The sequence below is a fragment of the Vulpes lagopus genome, chromosome 5 (assembly GCF_018345385.1).
Source record: "Vulpes lagopus strain Blue_001 chromosome 5, ASM1834538v1, whole genome shotgun sequence".
Taxonomy (NCBI): Eukaryota; Metazoa; Chordata; class Mammalia; order Carnivora; family Canidae; genus Vulpes; species Vulpes lagopus.
The window spans coordinates 78,346,999-78,362,475 of NC_054828.1; the positions used below are offsets into that span (position 1 = coordinate 78,346,999).

At 38.7% G+C, this 15,477-nt stretch overlaps 1 protein-coding gene across 1 annotated transcript in view; it reads left to right on the top strand.

Moving 5' to 3' along the window:
* The first annotated feature begins 3,478 nt into the window (after positions 1 to 3,478).
* The window catches only part of SPAG17 (sperm associated antigen 17), a 221,169-nt gene continuing 209,170 nt past the window's right edge, over positions 3,479 to 15,477 (top strand). Inside the window, exon 1 of the mRNA XM_041754035.1 lies at positions 3,479 to 3,669. Coding sequence (XP_041609969.1) covers positions 3,583 to 3,669 — 87 coding nt within the window. The 5' untranslated portion in view covers positions 3,479 to 3,582. The remainder of the gene's footprint in view (positions 3,670 to 15,477) is intronic.

Here is a 15,477-nt window from a genome sequence, read left to right on the forward strand (position 1 = left end):
AATTCTATGATGAAACCTCCTATAAATTTGGTTACTGTATAATGTCTTCCCCTTTTGTATCATAAATTATCTAGAGTGCCACTTTCTGTAGCATAGTGAAATAGGCCAAAAGTAGGCAAAAGGCAAGAAGCTTTCATTTCACATTCTCAAAATCGTTTTTTAAAAAAAAATCTTCTACATAAAAAAAATCTACAAAATCTTGCTAGGACTTTTAACAAAGGAAACTATAAAAAAGGTGATAGCGAAGTACATTATTCCATCCTGAAATCTTTATATTTGACATTTAAAATATTCAATTCCTCCAAATCATTTGCTAAATCATAATTTATGTTCACAGATGTCTTAGTGAAGAGTCATGGTTCGTTTTCTGAAAAATGAGCAAAAATGTCCATAGGCATATGTGACATAAGCAGACTAATTTATTGTATTACTTTCATATGCAAACACCTTCTTTAAAGTAAGAAATTTATGAACTTGATAAAGAAGTGAAATAATGTACTGTGGGACCAGGTGGAGAGCAAGGTAAAGGGTGGATACTTCTAGCTGCAGTCTCTGGAAGGGCAAGGATTCGATTTTTTAGCCTCCCACGGTGGCCAGCACTGCATCCTGCCCACTTGAAAGTCACAAGTTTGTTTTCTTAGGCCAGTGGGGGAAGGCTGGCTACTGTTAGGTTTATCTAAAGCTGACTCTCAAATGCAAATTATCAAAAATGTTAGAGTAGTTAAGGTAACTCCAGCTGCTATTGCAAATGCCAACATGTCAGCAGCTTAAGAAAATAAAAGTCTATTTCTTATTCACTTAGTGGTCCCAAGCAATGCATCTGATGGAGAAAGCAGAGTGGAGTTCAGGGCTAAGGGAGACTCTGGAACCTCTGTGCCACAGCAATCATTCAGAAATGCAACGCTTTCAGTGTCACCCCAATGTGTCAATTGGGGAAAGAGCATGAATAATGCTTGGGGGATATTTTTTTTTAATTTTTACTTATGATAGTCACACACACACACACACACAGAGAGAGAGAGGCAGAGACATAGGAGAGGGAGAAGCAGGCTCCATGCACCGGGAGCCCGACGTGGGATTCGATCCCCCGTCTCCAGGATCGCGCCCTGGGCCAAAGGCAGGTGCCAAACCGCTTGGGGGATATTTTTAAGGGCGAGGCTTGGATGTGCTGATATATCATTCTGTTCATGTCCCATGGCTAGAACGCAGTAACATGTTCCCATCTAAGGATAAGAAAGGCTGAAAAATGTTGTCTGACTCTCACAGTAGGAGGAAAGAGAATGAAATGTTTGATGAACAGCTAATCAGCTTTTGCCACAATATATGTCACAAAACTTTATTGCTGCAAAAATTGGGGTTAGACAGCCCTCACTTATAAGACAAAGCTAGTGACACTTTCTCTGCAATTTTAAAGAACACTTAATTTTACTTTTTTTCTCCTTATTCCATCTTTCCTCTTCATTTCACTTTCTTATCTGCAACCTATTTTATTAATCATCCACTAGTGATTTGGCCAAACTGATTATCCATATTGATTTATATTGAAATATGCATATGCATTCAAGAAGAAAGAAAATTATTCACATAGTATGCCATACATAAACATCTAGTTAACTTTTTTATGAAATCTAACTGGAAGGTCAACAAACTTTTTACTGCTTTTCTAATAAAAATGCAAGACCTTTTTCCCAGACGGTTTAAACCTATGGGAAGAATTATAATCAAAATGTAGAATGATGTAATCAATGATTACTTACATTTTTTTGTCTGTAAGCCATTCATCTTTATATTCAAGCTGCAATCCAAAGACAGTTTTCATCTTATAAAGAAAATTTAAATGACTGACAAAATTTTGGAGAGATTTCTATGATAATGTACCAGTGTTAGCCTAGGTGGTTGCTCTGGAGACCCTCAGGAAAATCTCTTTCTGGCATGTTTCCTCTGGGCTCACTATGCATCAGACAAGAGAAGGCTTCCAGATACGATTTCTGAGTAGGCTGCATGAATGTAGTCCCTCCCAGAAGATAAATATACATATTGCAGCAAGAAAGGAAAAAGTTGATATTTTTTGGAAATTTCCTGTGAAAAGACTGTTTCTAGAAATTGTGCGTCCTCTTTAATATCTGTATTAAAGAACTGGGCCGGGGGAAAAAGTTGCCCTTTGTTGGTTCAAATTATGAATAGGAGTTGAGAAGCAGCAGCATCTTTAAACCTGCCTCTCGCCCCCAATGAAGTAAGGTAGTAGTGGCTGGATATCACTAGGGCCCTCACATACATTTTATTCCTCAAAGAAAGCAATACAAACCATTAAAACACCTTCCCCTGTAGAAGGTCAGCTGGCAGATTGTGCTGAATGAAATCAAGCTGCAGGTCATATGGGTCACCTTAGCCATCCCTGGCCCATTGGGATCATTGATGCATCTCACCTCCCAGCAAGTGCAGGGTTCAGGGGAATAGTTAAACATTGCATTTTACAGGTACTAAAAGCAAAGCGTCCTTGGTTGAGTTCTACCCCTGTCTGTCCTTAAATTAGTATTACTATAGTAAAAAAATAAATAAAATTAAGTATAGCACCTCAAAGAGGGGGATCTCTCATTTTGGCAGTCCTAAAACAGTTGCTGAGGAGGTTAATTAAGCACACTGGATTGGGTACCTGGGCAATCCTGGATTCTAACCCTGGTACTGTCAAGCACACACTGTGGGACTTGAAAAAAGGTGGTTGTAAGAATTAATTGATATAACTATGCGCAGGATATAGCCAGTGATCATGAAACAGGAGCTCTTGTTATTACCATTACTACTATGATTACTATTTAGGGGACTTTGACCACCTTTAGGTAGTGGTGAGTGTGAAGGGTGGGGAAAAAAAGAAAGACTACTCACCAGTGGAGGACAGTTTGAGGGAACTGGCGCTGATTAGGCAGAGAAGAGACCTAGAAAGACCGTAATCTCAACTACAGTTATATGAAGGACCTCTTGGAGAAGTGATCAGACTGACCTGTTTAGGAAGTCCCTGGGAAGAGGACCCAAGACCAAAAAGCAAAGGATGGAGGTCCGGGAGATAAAGTTGGCTTCACATAAAGAAGATTAGAATGGATGAGAAAGTGGCATGGGATGTCTCTGGAGGGAGTCAGCTCACCATTCTAAGTTGCCCAGGATGGAGGAAAAAAAAAAAAATGTGTAGAAATCATGGACGGGATTTCAGGGATTTTGAGTTTTCAGACAATGCGTCGGACCAAATGGGCTCCAAGAAGCAGCAGAGGAGCAAAGCGAGTAAAAGGAAGTAGGCAGACGAGCTCCAGGCCAGCCTGGGCCTGACCTCCCGTACTTGCACGGTTGTTCTGCTGGAAAATCGTAAAATTTAATCAGGGGGTCTGGAAGTCCCGCCTGGGAGTAGCCGCGCGCTGAGAAGCTCGGTTGCTGTGGCGACGGGTACGGTTGGCCAGTGGATTCAGAGCAGATTTGGGGGAGGGGAGCCAAAGTCGTTCAGGACCTGGGCGTGGCTCCGGTTACTATGGTAGCGGGGACGCTTAGTCCGGGCCTGAGCACCGTTTAGACGCCAATGCTCTTCCCGTCCTTTGCATGGCACCCAAGAAAGAGAAAGGCGGGACTTCGAGCAACAGTTCTAAGATATGGGAACCTTCGCTCATCGGTGCACACTTCAATCAGGTGAGCCTGAGCCCTGTAGGTCCTCTCGGACCCTGTCACGGCCAAAGCCCCGCCAGACCCTCCAGGCAACGCCGCCTCCCCTTCCGAGAACCTCTTGCTTCTGCCCTCCCAGGCCTGGTCACTCCTCCCACTAGAGGGCCCAGGGTCTCATCTGCTGAGAGTGGGCGTTAAGAGGAGGGAGGGGATGCTGGGTGAATCAGTGCGATTTCAGAGGAGGGAGAAAGCTGAGTGCTGGGGAACAGAGCTGGTGTCGCTCTGACGCCTCAAGATCCTCTTCAGTGAAGTCGCACAAACGCTCTCCAAAATTATACTGGAGTTGTCTTATGATCTGTTCGCTTCCTCTTGATCTCTCCTGAAGGACAGAAATCCTGTTTGATTCGTCTGTAGCCTGGCCTGTAGTAGAGATTCACTGAATACTATTGGCAAAGAGAGGTGGAGTAGCTAAGATATCAAGGTATTTAGCACAAGTGAACCTTCGCGGATAGGAAAAGGTGAAATTCTTATGCAATGCCCTGATTCCACGATATCAAAGACTTGATATATTTTGCAGGTTTTGTAAGAGATTGGAGTACTGAGGGATTGGCTGCTAGATTCAGCCACAGGGTGGCAAAAAAGCATCAGGCAGTTTATAACCAACCTGCCACATGACTTCCAATTGCACAGCATCCCGACCAGGCTAGCTCCCCACCCCATCACACCTACCAACATTTAGTTCATTGGGGAGCCAATAGCTCTTCTCACCTGTTGCTAGGAATCCACTTCTACACTTAGTTGTTTCTAGATCCAAGTTAACATTTGGATGGAGAAAGGTTGCTTCTGAGAATTCCAGCCTGCCCTTCCAATGTACGTTAAAAACTAGAAAAAAGATATTTTTTCATTTTCTGTATGTGCGGACTTTGCACTAAAGAATCCATACTTAAAGGAAAATATATCCAAAGTCTTTTTTGTCCTTATTTTCTCCTGCATTTTTTTCTCTAAGAACAGTAATTCCATCTGATATGGAATTCCACCTGGTGAAAAATTTCATGAAAGTAGTTAAGATACTGCTGATGTTGACATGATGTCATGGAATTTGGGGTTATATCTATGACTTTAAGAATGAAGGATGTCAGCTCAGTAATTCTCAGTGACATTCTCAAATTCTGAAAGTTGTTTTTCAAAATATTCTGTAAAAGCGCCCTCTCTTTTGCTTTTATAAGTCAGCACTAGCCAAAATAACTTTTTCTCCATTTTCTTTGAGATTGTGTAGGCCAAGTTTGGGCTTGGAGTGAAACTTTCTGCTTGAATTATAAACTGCTGAACAACAGAATTTGATGGAGGTGCTGACACTGCATTAGCTTTAGTGTTGCAAATATGAAGCTATAATTTTCCTAGTTGAATGGAAAACCTAAAAAACACTATTTTTCCTTACGGCTTGAAAACCTGAAATAATATTCAGCTTTCTCGGTTCTGCTCAAACAGTAAAATTTCAATAAATCTTATATATTAAAAGAAAGAATTTGAACTCAAGGTAATAGGTAGTCTTAACTACAAAGGCTGAACCTCTTCAGTTTGTTAAATACATGGTTTTTTAAAGCAGGGGAAGACAACTGTGCGCCACTTCCTCTCCTACTTTTTTTTTTCCCCCTCAGTTTCATTTCACATCTGCTCCAAGAGAAAAATTCCTGGATTAACCCAGAGGTCCAATGCCCTGAGGCATGCCTTAACCACCAATGTAATAGACTCTGAATTTGGGCTAAAGATGATGAGAGAGGTGTGAATTCCTTATTCATAGGGTTTAGCAAAGTGTTTTGCAGGTAGTGGGTACTCAAAAAAATGTTTTGCCTTGGCACCCAAAGTTTCTTTCTGTACAATTGCTACTTATAGAAACATTGTTGCCAGTATGTATAGTTGAGAATGTGTGTTCTGTGTGTTGTATGTGTTTGTGTGTGTGTGTGTTAGGGATAAGAGAAAGGGAAATTCAGTCTCCCGTAAGCCAGTTTTTAGAATGAACTGATTAAAGAACCTATATCAGTAGTAATTTGGAACTGGTGTTCACATGCAGCTGCATTAGACTTTAAAGAGAATCAACAAGTTTATAACTTGGTTTTGACAAATTTACTTTGTATTGGTATTTTGGGCTATCCTTTCAAGGTGGACTAATTGCTATTTTTTTTTTTTAAAGATCTTATTTATTGGGATGCCTGGGTGGCTCAGTGGTTAAGCGTCTGCCTTCGGCTCAGGGCGTGATCCTGGAGACTCCTGGATCGAGTCCTGCAACGGGCTCCCTGTATGGTGCCTGCTTCTTCCTCTGCCTGTGTCTCTGCCTCTGTGTGTCTCTCGTGAATAAATAAATAAAATCATTTTTTAATAAGGATTTATTTATTTATTTATTTATTGAGAACGAGAGAGTTGGCGGGGAGTGGCAGAGGGAGAGAGAGAGAGACAGAATCTCAAGCAGACTCTGCACTAAGTTACACAGCGGGACAAAGGGCTCAGTCTCAGGACCCTGAGATCATGACCTGAGCTAAAACCAAGAGTCAGACACTCAACAGACTGGGCTACCTAGACTCCCGCAGTTGCTAATTTTTCAGTACACTTCAGTTGGTTCTAAAACACAAAAGATAGCAAATAACGCAAGTTATTTGTTACTAAGCACTAAATAACTAAATAGAGACTAGAAGTTAGGAAGATGAATGTGGGCTAGGATTTTCAGGAAATTTTTTGTAAAATAATTTGCCATTAGCTAGGCCCTAAAGACTGAGTAGAATTCAAGGAGGTAGAATGAAGGAAGATGATTATTTTAGGTAAGGAGATCAATATACATGACTTAAATAAATCTGGGATGTTTATTTTTTTTAATTTTTTTTTATTTATTTATGATAGTCACACAGAGAGAGAGAGAGAGGCAGAGACAGGCAGAGGGAGAAGCAGGCTCCATGCACCGGGAGCCCGATGTGGGATTCGATCCCGGGTCTCCAGGATTGCACCCTGGGCCAAAGACAGGCGCTAAACCGCTGCGCCACCCAGGGATCCCCAATCTGGGATGTTTAAATTGAGAAAGAGAAGGACACCTGGGTGGCTCAGTTAAGTGTCTGCCTTGGGTTTGGGTCCTGATCTCAGGCTCTCAGGAGCCTGTCTGCTGGGCTCCCTGCTCATTGGGGAGTCTGCTTCTCCTTCTCCCACTCCCTCTGCTTGTGCTTGCTGTCTAGTGAAAGAAAGAAAAAGAAAGAAAGAGAGAGAGAGAAGAAAGAAAGAAAGAAAGAAAGAAAGAAAGAAGAAGAAAGAAAGAAAGAAAGAAAGAAAGAAAGAAAGAAAGAAAGAAAGAAAGAAAGAAAAAGAAAAGAAAGAAATGTAGATCAGACTGCTTTTGGTATACATTGCTCCTGAATTAATTCCATCAATCAAATGGTCATTTACTAACTTTGCTATCTATGTGGCAAAACATTTATCTTGTTAATATACATGAACTATCACACCTCAAATTAGATAAAAAGAAAATATTTAGGTACTGGCAATAATTGGCAATAAAATTATAAAAATACAACTTAGTGTGGGCTTGTATGTGACGTAGACATTGTATTTATGATCTCCAGCAGCATTAGGGAGTTAAAGATGCTTTTAAAGATAAAATCTTTCCATGCAACTGTCAAGGCAGCCTCTATTGGCCACAGTGAAAGGAAGAGGTGTTAACCTAAGCATTTGGTGACTGAAGGTGCTATCTGGAGACATTCCGGTCTAAAATATTTTTATTTGTTATTTTTTTTATTGCAATAAAATATGGTAACATGAAATTTGCCATTTCAACCATTTTTGAATGTGGCATTAAGTACATTCACGTTACTTAACCATCAACCATCACTACCATCTATCTGCAGAGCTCTTTCATCTTCCCTGATTGAAACTATACCCTTTAAAGAATTCCCTATACCTTTCTCTCCCTGGCTGCTGGCAACCACCATTCTATCTTTTGTCTCTTATGAATTTGACTACTTTAGGTATTTTATGTCAATGTAATTATTCAGTACTTGTCTTTTTGTGACTGGCTTATTTCACTTGGCACAATGTCCTCAAGTTTCGTTCATGTTGTAGTATGTATTTAGATTGCCTTGTTTTTAAAGCTGAATAATAATCCTCTGTATGTACAGAATACATTTTATCTATCTATGTATCCATTGCCAGGCATTGATTTGCTTCCAATTCTTGACTATTGTGAATAAGGATGCTATTAATATGAGTGTACAAAATATGAGTGTACAAAACTCGGTTTGAGTCCCTGTCCCTATATTTAGTTTTTTCTGAGTATATATCTAGAAGTAGGACTTGCTGGATAGTATGGTAATTCTATGTTTAAAATTTTTTAAAGATTTTATTTATTTATTCATAAGAGACACAGACAGAGAGAGAGAGGGAGAGACACAGGCAGAGGGAAAAGCAGGCTCCTTGCAAGGAGCCCCATGTGGGATTCGATCCTGGATCCCAGGATCACACCCTGAACCAAAGGCAGATGCTCAACCGCTGAGTCCCATATGTTTAAATTTTTGATGAGCTGCCATAACATTTTTCACAGTGACTATACCATTTTATGTTCCTACCAGCAATGCAAAAGTGTCCCAATTTCTCCACATCTCCACCAATACTTCCAAAATTTTGATATATATATATATATATGTATATATATATATATCAGAATGTATTTATATTCTGATGTATTTATATATTTCTATTTATTAATATATATTAAATTATATTTATATATATTCATCCATCCTAATGAATGTGAAGTGATATTTCATTGTAGTTTTAATTTGCATTTCCTTAATAATTAGTGATATCACACATCTTTTTATATACTTTTGGGCAATTGTATATCTTTTCTTAAGACTTTATTTATTTGAGAGAGAGAGGGAGAGAGAGCATGAGAGCATGTATTCAAGAGTGGGAAGGGGCAGAAGGAGAGATGCTCAGGCAGACTCCGTGCTGAATGTGGAGCCCCACTGCAGCTCAATCCCAGGACCCTAAGATCATGGTCTGAGTCAAAACCAAGAGTCTAAGGCCCAACGGACTAAGCCACCCAGGTGCCCCAAATTGTGTATCTTCTTTTCCCAATTTTTTTTAAGATTACATTTATTTATTTACTTTTTTGAGAGAGAGCACAGTGGAAGAAGGGGCAGAGAGAGAAGGAGAAGCAGACTCCCCACTGAATAGGGAAACCAACATGGGGCTCTATCCTAGAACCCCAAGATTATGACCTGAGCTGAAGTCAAGACACTTAACTGACTGAGCCACCCAGGTGCTCCCTTTTGCCAATGTTTTTAACGGAGTTGTTGGGTTTTTTTACTATTGAATTATAGGACAATTTATATATTCTGTATACTAAACCATTATGAGATATATGATTTGCAAATATTTTTTTCTTTTCTCTGTATTTCCTGTCCACTCTGTTGACAGCATCCTTTGATGCACAAAGTTTTTAATTTTGAACATGTTCAATTTATCTAATTTTGCTTTTGTTGCCTGTGCAGTTGGTGTCACATCCAAGAAATCACTACCAAATCCAGGGTCACAAAGCTACTTTGCTATGTTTTCCTCTAAGATTTTTATGGTCTTAATCTTGCGTGTAGATGTGTGGTCCATTTTGAGTTAATTTTTGTTGTATATGATGTGAGCTAAGGATCCAACTTAATAATATTCTTTTTGCATGGAATATCCAGTTTTCCCAGAACCAATTTTTGAAAAGGCTGTCCCTTCATGTGGAGAAAGGGAGGGACAAGGGACAATACAAGTGTGACAAAATTTCCTACCATATTGAATGTGGCTTTTTCTTGTTTGGGCGTTCACTTGGTTGCCTTAGGGCTTTGGTTTCAGAGCTCCTATAGAGTTATTTTAGTCAGTCTTTAGATGTTCTTCCATGTTTCCAGGGGGTACAGAGGGCACCTAACTGCCTAGTCTCCTATTTTGTTGATGTCACTGTGGTCTAAGAGAATTTGCAATCAATTCTGATTTTTTCATTTATTCCAAGCCTACTATATGACAAGTGAGGCTGAGAAAGTAGAGATTAATAGAAGCTTTGTTCATGACAATTTAAAAAAATTTTCCACAATTGTCCAAACAACATAGCCATTCCTTCTAGGAGCTTACAGACTGCAAAAGGCCTGTCTCCGGATGTCCACTCTCACCACTGCTATTCAACATAGTGCTAGAAGTCCTAGCCTCAGCAATAAGGCAACAAAAAGAAATAAAAGGCATTCAAATTGGCAAAGAAGAAATCAAACTCTCCCTCTTCGCAAATGACATGATACTGTACATAGAAAACTCAAAAGACTCCACCCCAAGATTGCTAGAACTCATACAGCAATTTGGCAGTGTGGCAGGATACAAAATCAATGCCCAGAAATCAGTGGCATTTCTAGACACTAAAAATGAGACTTAAGAAGATAGAAATTAAGGAGTCAATCACATTTACAATTGCATCCAAAAGCATAAGATACCTAGGGATAAACCTAACCAAAGAGGTAAAGGATCTATACCCTAAAAACTACAGAACACGTCTGAAAGAAATGGAGGAAGACACAAAGAGATTGAAAAATATTCCATACTCATGGATTGGAAGAATTAATATTGTGAAAATGGCAATGTTACACAGGGCAATTTACACTTTAATGCAATCCCTATCAAAATACCATGGACTTTCTTCAGAGAGTTGGAAAAAATTATCTTAAGATTTGTGTGGAATCAGAAAAGACCCCAATAGCCAGGGGAATTTTAAAAAAGAAAACCAAAAAATAAATAAATAAATAAATAAATAAATAAATAAATAAACAAACAAACCACATCTGGGGGCATCACAATGCCAGATTTCAGGTTGTACTACAAAGCTGTGGTCATCAAGACAGTGTGGTACTGACACAAAAACAGACACATAGATCAATGGAACAGAATAGAGAATCCAGAAGTGGACCCTCAATTTTATGGTCAACTAATATTCGACAAAGGAGGAAAGACTATCCACTGGAAAAAAGACAGTCTCTTCAATAAATGGTGCTGGGAAAATTGGACATCCACATACAGAAAAATGAAACTAGACCATTCTCTTACACCATACACAAAGATAAACTCAAAATGGATGAAAGATCTAAATGTGAGACAAGATTCCATCAAAATCCTAGAGAAGAACACAGGCAACACCCTTTTTGAACTTGATACATCCATGAAGGCAAGAGAAATAAAAGCAAAAATGAACTACTGGGATTTCATCAAGATAAGAATCTTCTGCACAGCAAAAGAAACAGTCAACAAAACTAAAAGACAACCTACAGAATAGGAGAAGATATTTGCAAATGACGTATCAGAGAAAGGGCAATTTATAGATCCAAGATCTATAAAGAACTTATTAAACTCAACAGCAAAGAAACAAACAATCCAATCATGAAATGGGCAAAAGACATGAAGAGAAATCTCACAGAGGAAGACATAGACATGGCCAACATGCACATGAGAAAATGCTCCGCATCACTTGCCATCAGGGAAATACAAATCAAAACCACAATGAGATACCACCTCACACCAGTGAGAATGGGAAAAATTAACAAGGCAGGAAACAACAAATGTTGGAGAGGATGTGTAGAAAGGGGAACCCTCTTGCACTGTTGGTGGGAATGTGAACTGGTGCAGCCACTCTGGAAAACTGTGTGGAGGTTCCTCAAAGAGTTAAAAATAGATCTGCCCTACAACCCAGCAATTGCACTGCTGGGGATTTACCCAAAGATACAGATGCAGTGAAACACCGGGACACCTGCATCCCGATGTTTCTAGCAGCAATGTCCACAATAGCCAAACTGTGGAAGGAGCCTTGGTGTCCATTGAAAGATGAATGGATAAATATGTGGTCTATATACACAATGGAATATTACTCAGCCACTAGAAACAACAAATTTGCTTAGATGTGGAGGGACCTGGAGGTTATTATGCTGAGTGAAATAAGTCAATCTGAAAAGGACAAACTTTATATGGTCTCATTCATTTGGGGAATATAAAAAATAGTGAAAGGGAATAAAGGGGAAAGGAGAGAAAATGAGTGAAAATATCAGTGAAGGTGACAAAACATGAGAGACTCCTAACGCTGGGAAATGAACAAGGGGTGATGGAATGGGAGGTGGGGGGGGGGTTGGGGTGACTGGGTGATGGGCAATTAGGGGGGCACTTGGTGGGATGAGCACTGAGTGTTATGCTATATGTTGGCAAATTGAACTCCAATAAAAAATTTTTTTAAAAAAAGCCTTGTCTCTGGGTAATGTCAGATAGCTTCAAAATGACTGAGCTATCTGTATTTCAATTGGAATTTTGTGTTATGGTCAGAACTTTTGTGTCAACACAGGATAAAAGAACTTTCCGATGTTTTTTACAGTACGTGACAGCATGATAACACTATAGAAAATATTCAGAATTCCAGTAAGAATCCTTTTTTTTTTTTCCTTTAAGATATTATGGACATTTGTCTCAAATGTGTTCTTCACAAAACCAAATGTGTTCTTCACTAGCACAGTGCCAGTGCCCAAAGTTTGCATTGATTTAGATAGGTAGTTTTGGGGATTTTGCTAATTTTGTTAAATCTTTTCATATTTTCAGATTATCTTAGGATAGTTATTTCTTTTCATTTGTTCCTGGTTTTAGTTCTCATTTTTATGTGTAGCAGAATGGCAGCCATAATTCATGAGGCCATCTTTAGGCATAGCAATTATTCCATTTACATATTGTGACCCACCACAAAAAAAAAAAAAAAAAAAAAACATTAAAGAACAGCAAAAGAGTTTATGGCAATCCACATACTCTTTAACCCATCCAGTTTCGCTCTTCTAATACACTGATTTTAGGTCCCTAATACCCAACTTAAGGGACTAGACACTCATTGTTATTTGCCTTACATTTATCACTAAGATGTTACTTCTTGATTAAGACTCCAGTTCCTCTTTAATATAAATATCTATATACTTAAAAATGTTTGGGAACACCTACCATCATATATTGAGGTCCTTACTGGGAGTCAGGAGGTCTTGTTTCCAACTTCCATATTTTCATTTTCAGTGTGTGTTTTTATACATTGAAATGTATGATACTTCTCAAGTAAGTAGGAATATTTGCATCAAAGACACAATTTGATGTTATACATGATAGTGCCCTCCTTTAGTATGCTCATTCAGAGGTGGAGACTCCCAGGGTAGCTGGGCTAACCTGCCCCCTTCACATCACTGACAACCCAAGCATTTCAAGGTCTGGTTCTTAGACATGCAGTGATGTATCCACTCTCACTTTGGCTCTAGGCTTTATCTTATAATTCAGTACTTAGTCAAAGAATGCCTTGAATTATGTGCTATCTATTCATGTTTTATGGAGCACAAGTATAATGTGAGCTGCCTCACAGCAAATCACATCTTTCTATTCCTTGTACCTACCTCATAATAACTAGCATGGTTGTAGGCACATGGTATCACACTCAAAGTATATTATTGGAATTAGTTCATTGATTGACTTTGAAATAGGAATAAATCTATACTGTGGAAACCAGGACAGTTAGTAGACAGTGGGGATGTGTTCTAAGAGAAAAGGAAGGGACAGAAAACATTTACATAAAAAAGCATCACAACAGATACATAACACGATTATGACAGTGCCCAGAAAACAACTATGCAATGATGCTGTTTCACTTCTCAGATATTTCATCTGCCAGCCAGGAGATATTAAATGAAAGTTCTTCGAAACATTTAGTTAGTGGTCTCTCCGTATTGTACTTCAGTTGAGGAATAGTATTTTTCTCTTATTAAATGTAGTTTAGTAACAATAGCTGAGTTGTGCACATTTGAAAAATAGTAATAGAGTTCCCTCCAGTCTTGGGCAAAGTTTATAATTCTTGTAAAGGTTTAACAAGGTGGATAAGGATTCAAGATAGGTATTGCTGAAATATTAATATCCCAGACCTCTTAAACAAAGTTATAAAACATACAGATATTAAGATGATAATAAACTAAAGTCTGTTTTTTTGAGAGGAAAATGTTCAATTAAAATGAACTGCTTGAACGATTACAAATATACTTTATCAAAAAGGGAAATACATTTTATTGGGCAGAATCCTTAAACTGTGTTTGAGAGGCAGTGAAGGATTTTTCAACTTTTTTGATCTTAAACAGGGAGCTATTTCTCATGTTAATGTGTATTTAAGACTTACTGGAAATACTCATAATATGAGCTGAAGACTGATGTCTGGCAGCAAGCATATTTCTGAAATTGGGTTGGTTTTTATTACTATATTTTCTGAAATATGCTTTCATTGATATTTACAAAACAAATTGCCAGTTCACACAAAGGTTGTTTTAATAAAAGCCAACAAAAACAACTGAGTTGCTAGGAAGAATGTTAAGAGGGAAATGGACTTTTCATAACCTCACATTATAATTTCTCCTTTTTGGACAAAAATGTATTATTTGAGTGAATTTGGAACCAAAAGGAATTAGCATGTCAAAATATCTACCTAGATGTTATATGTGATCACTTATTGCAAATGAAAAATATTAAATATAAGTAAAATATAAATGTTGCCAATATGAGTTTGGCAACCCTCTAGGAAAATTTTAGTTAAGAAATGGTGCACGTTAACCATGTTTCAGCTTTAGCCTTAGAAACCATCACTGGCTCCCAGTTACCCATGGGATAAAATCCAAGATGCTCTGCCTGGCTTTCATGGCCCTGTCTAATTTGGCCTTCCCCTGCCCATCCATCTTTTCCTCTCTCTACTCCAGTTAAATGGTCTCCGTAGTATCCCCAGGCACATAGTGACTATACCCATGCAGGTTCCTGGCCTAAAGACCATCCAGCTCCTTCTCATTAAAATCCTCCTTCATATCTTCCAGAAAGGAGCTCAAGTCACACAGTTCTGTCCCTCACTGACTTTTCTCCTTCTATTAAACTACTCCAGTGATGGTTATCTTTACTGCTATCCTACTTTGAGCTGTGGGCCAACAGTTTCAGCATCATCTACTATATCTATGTTCCCTTACAACACTGCAAATTTCTGGAAGGTAGCAAAAGGTTAACATACTTAATTCCTGGTCACAGCACTTACTAAGAGTGATATATAAGTACATAGTGATCTTCAAGAGATACTTTTGAATTAAATACATTGAATGCATTTTACTGTCTCCACCTCCTGGCCTGTTTTCTCCTTTGAGCTCTAGGATTAATCCCAACCCACTGGTTATAAGAACGTAAATTGAAGAAAATCTCAAAGCCCTAATTTTTGCAACCATAAAACAGGGACAGTGTTCATACCTCCCTTGCAGATATTAGGACGATTGTTGAAAGGATTCAAAGGCATCTAGTGCATAGTATTTCAGGTTTCACATGTCCAAACCCAAACCTCAGGTTTTCCCTTTCAAACCTGCTCTTCATCTTCTCAGTGAGTGGTCTCACCATTCACCTAGTGAGTCACTAGGGCCAAAAATCTTGCAGTTGTAAGTTTTTTACACCTTTTATGCACATCCTAATTAACTTTTAGTAAATCCTATTCGTTCTACCTTGGAAATGTATCTAAAATCCATCCTGTTGGTACCACCTCCATTGTTACATCCTAGTCCAAGCCATCATCATCTGTCTAAGCTGCAAGTAGCTCAAGAGCTTCAGAATTTGGTCTCTTTCTCCCATTTTTGCTGACCTAGAGTCTCGTTACTATACAGAGCTAGAGTGGTTCTTTTAATATGTAACACTTAGAGTAAAATTCAGATGTCCTACCATGGCCTTGAAGACACTTATGTGTGCATTCTCTGCCAACTACTTTGA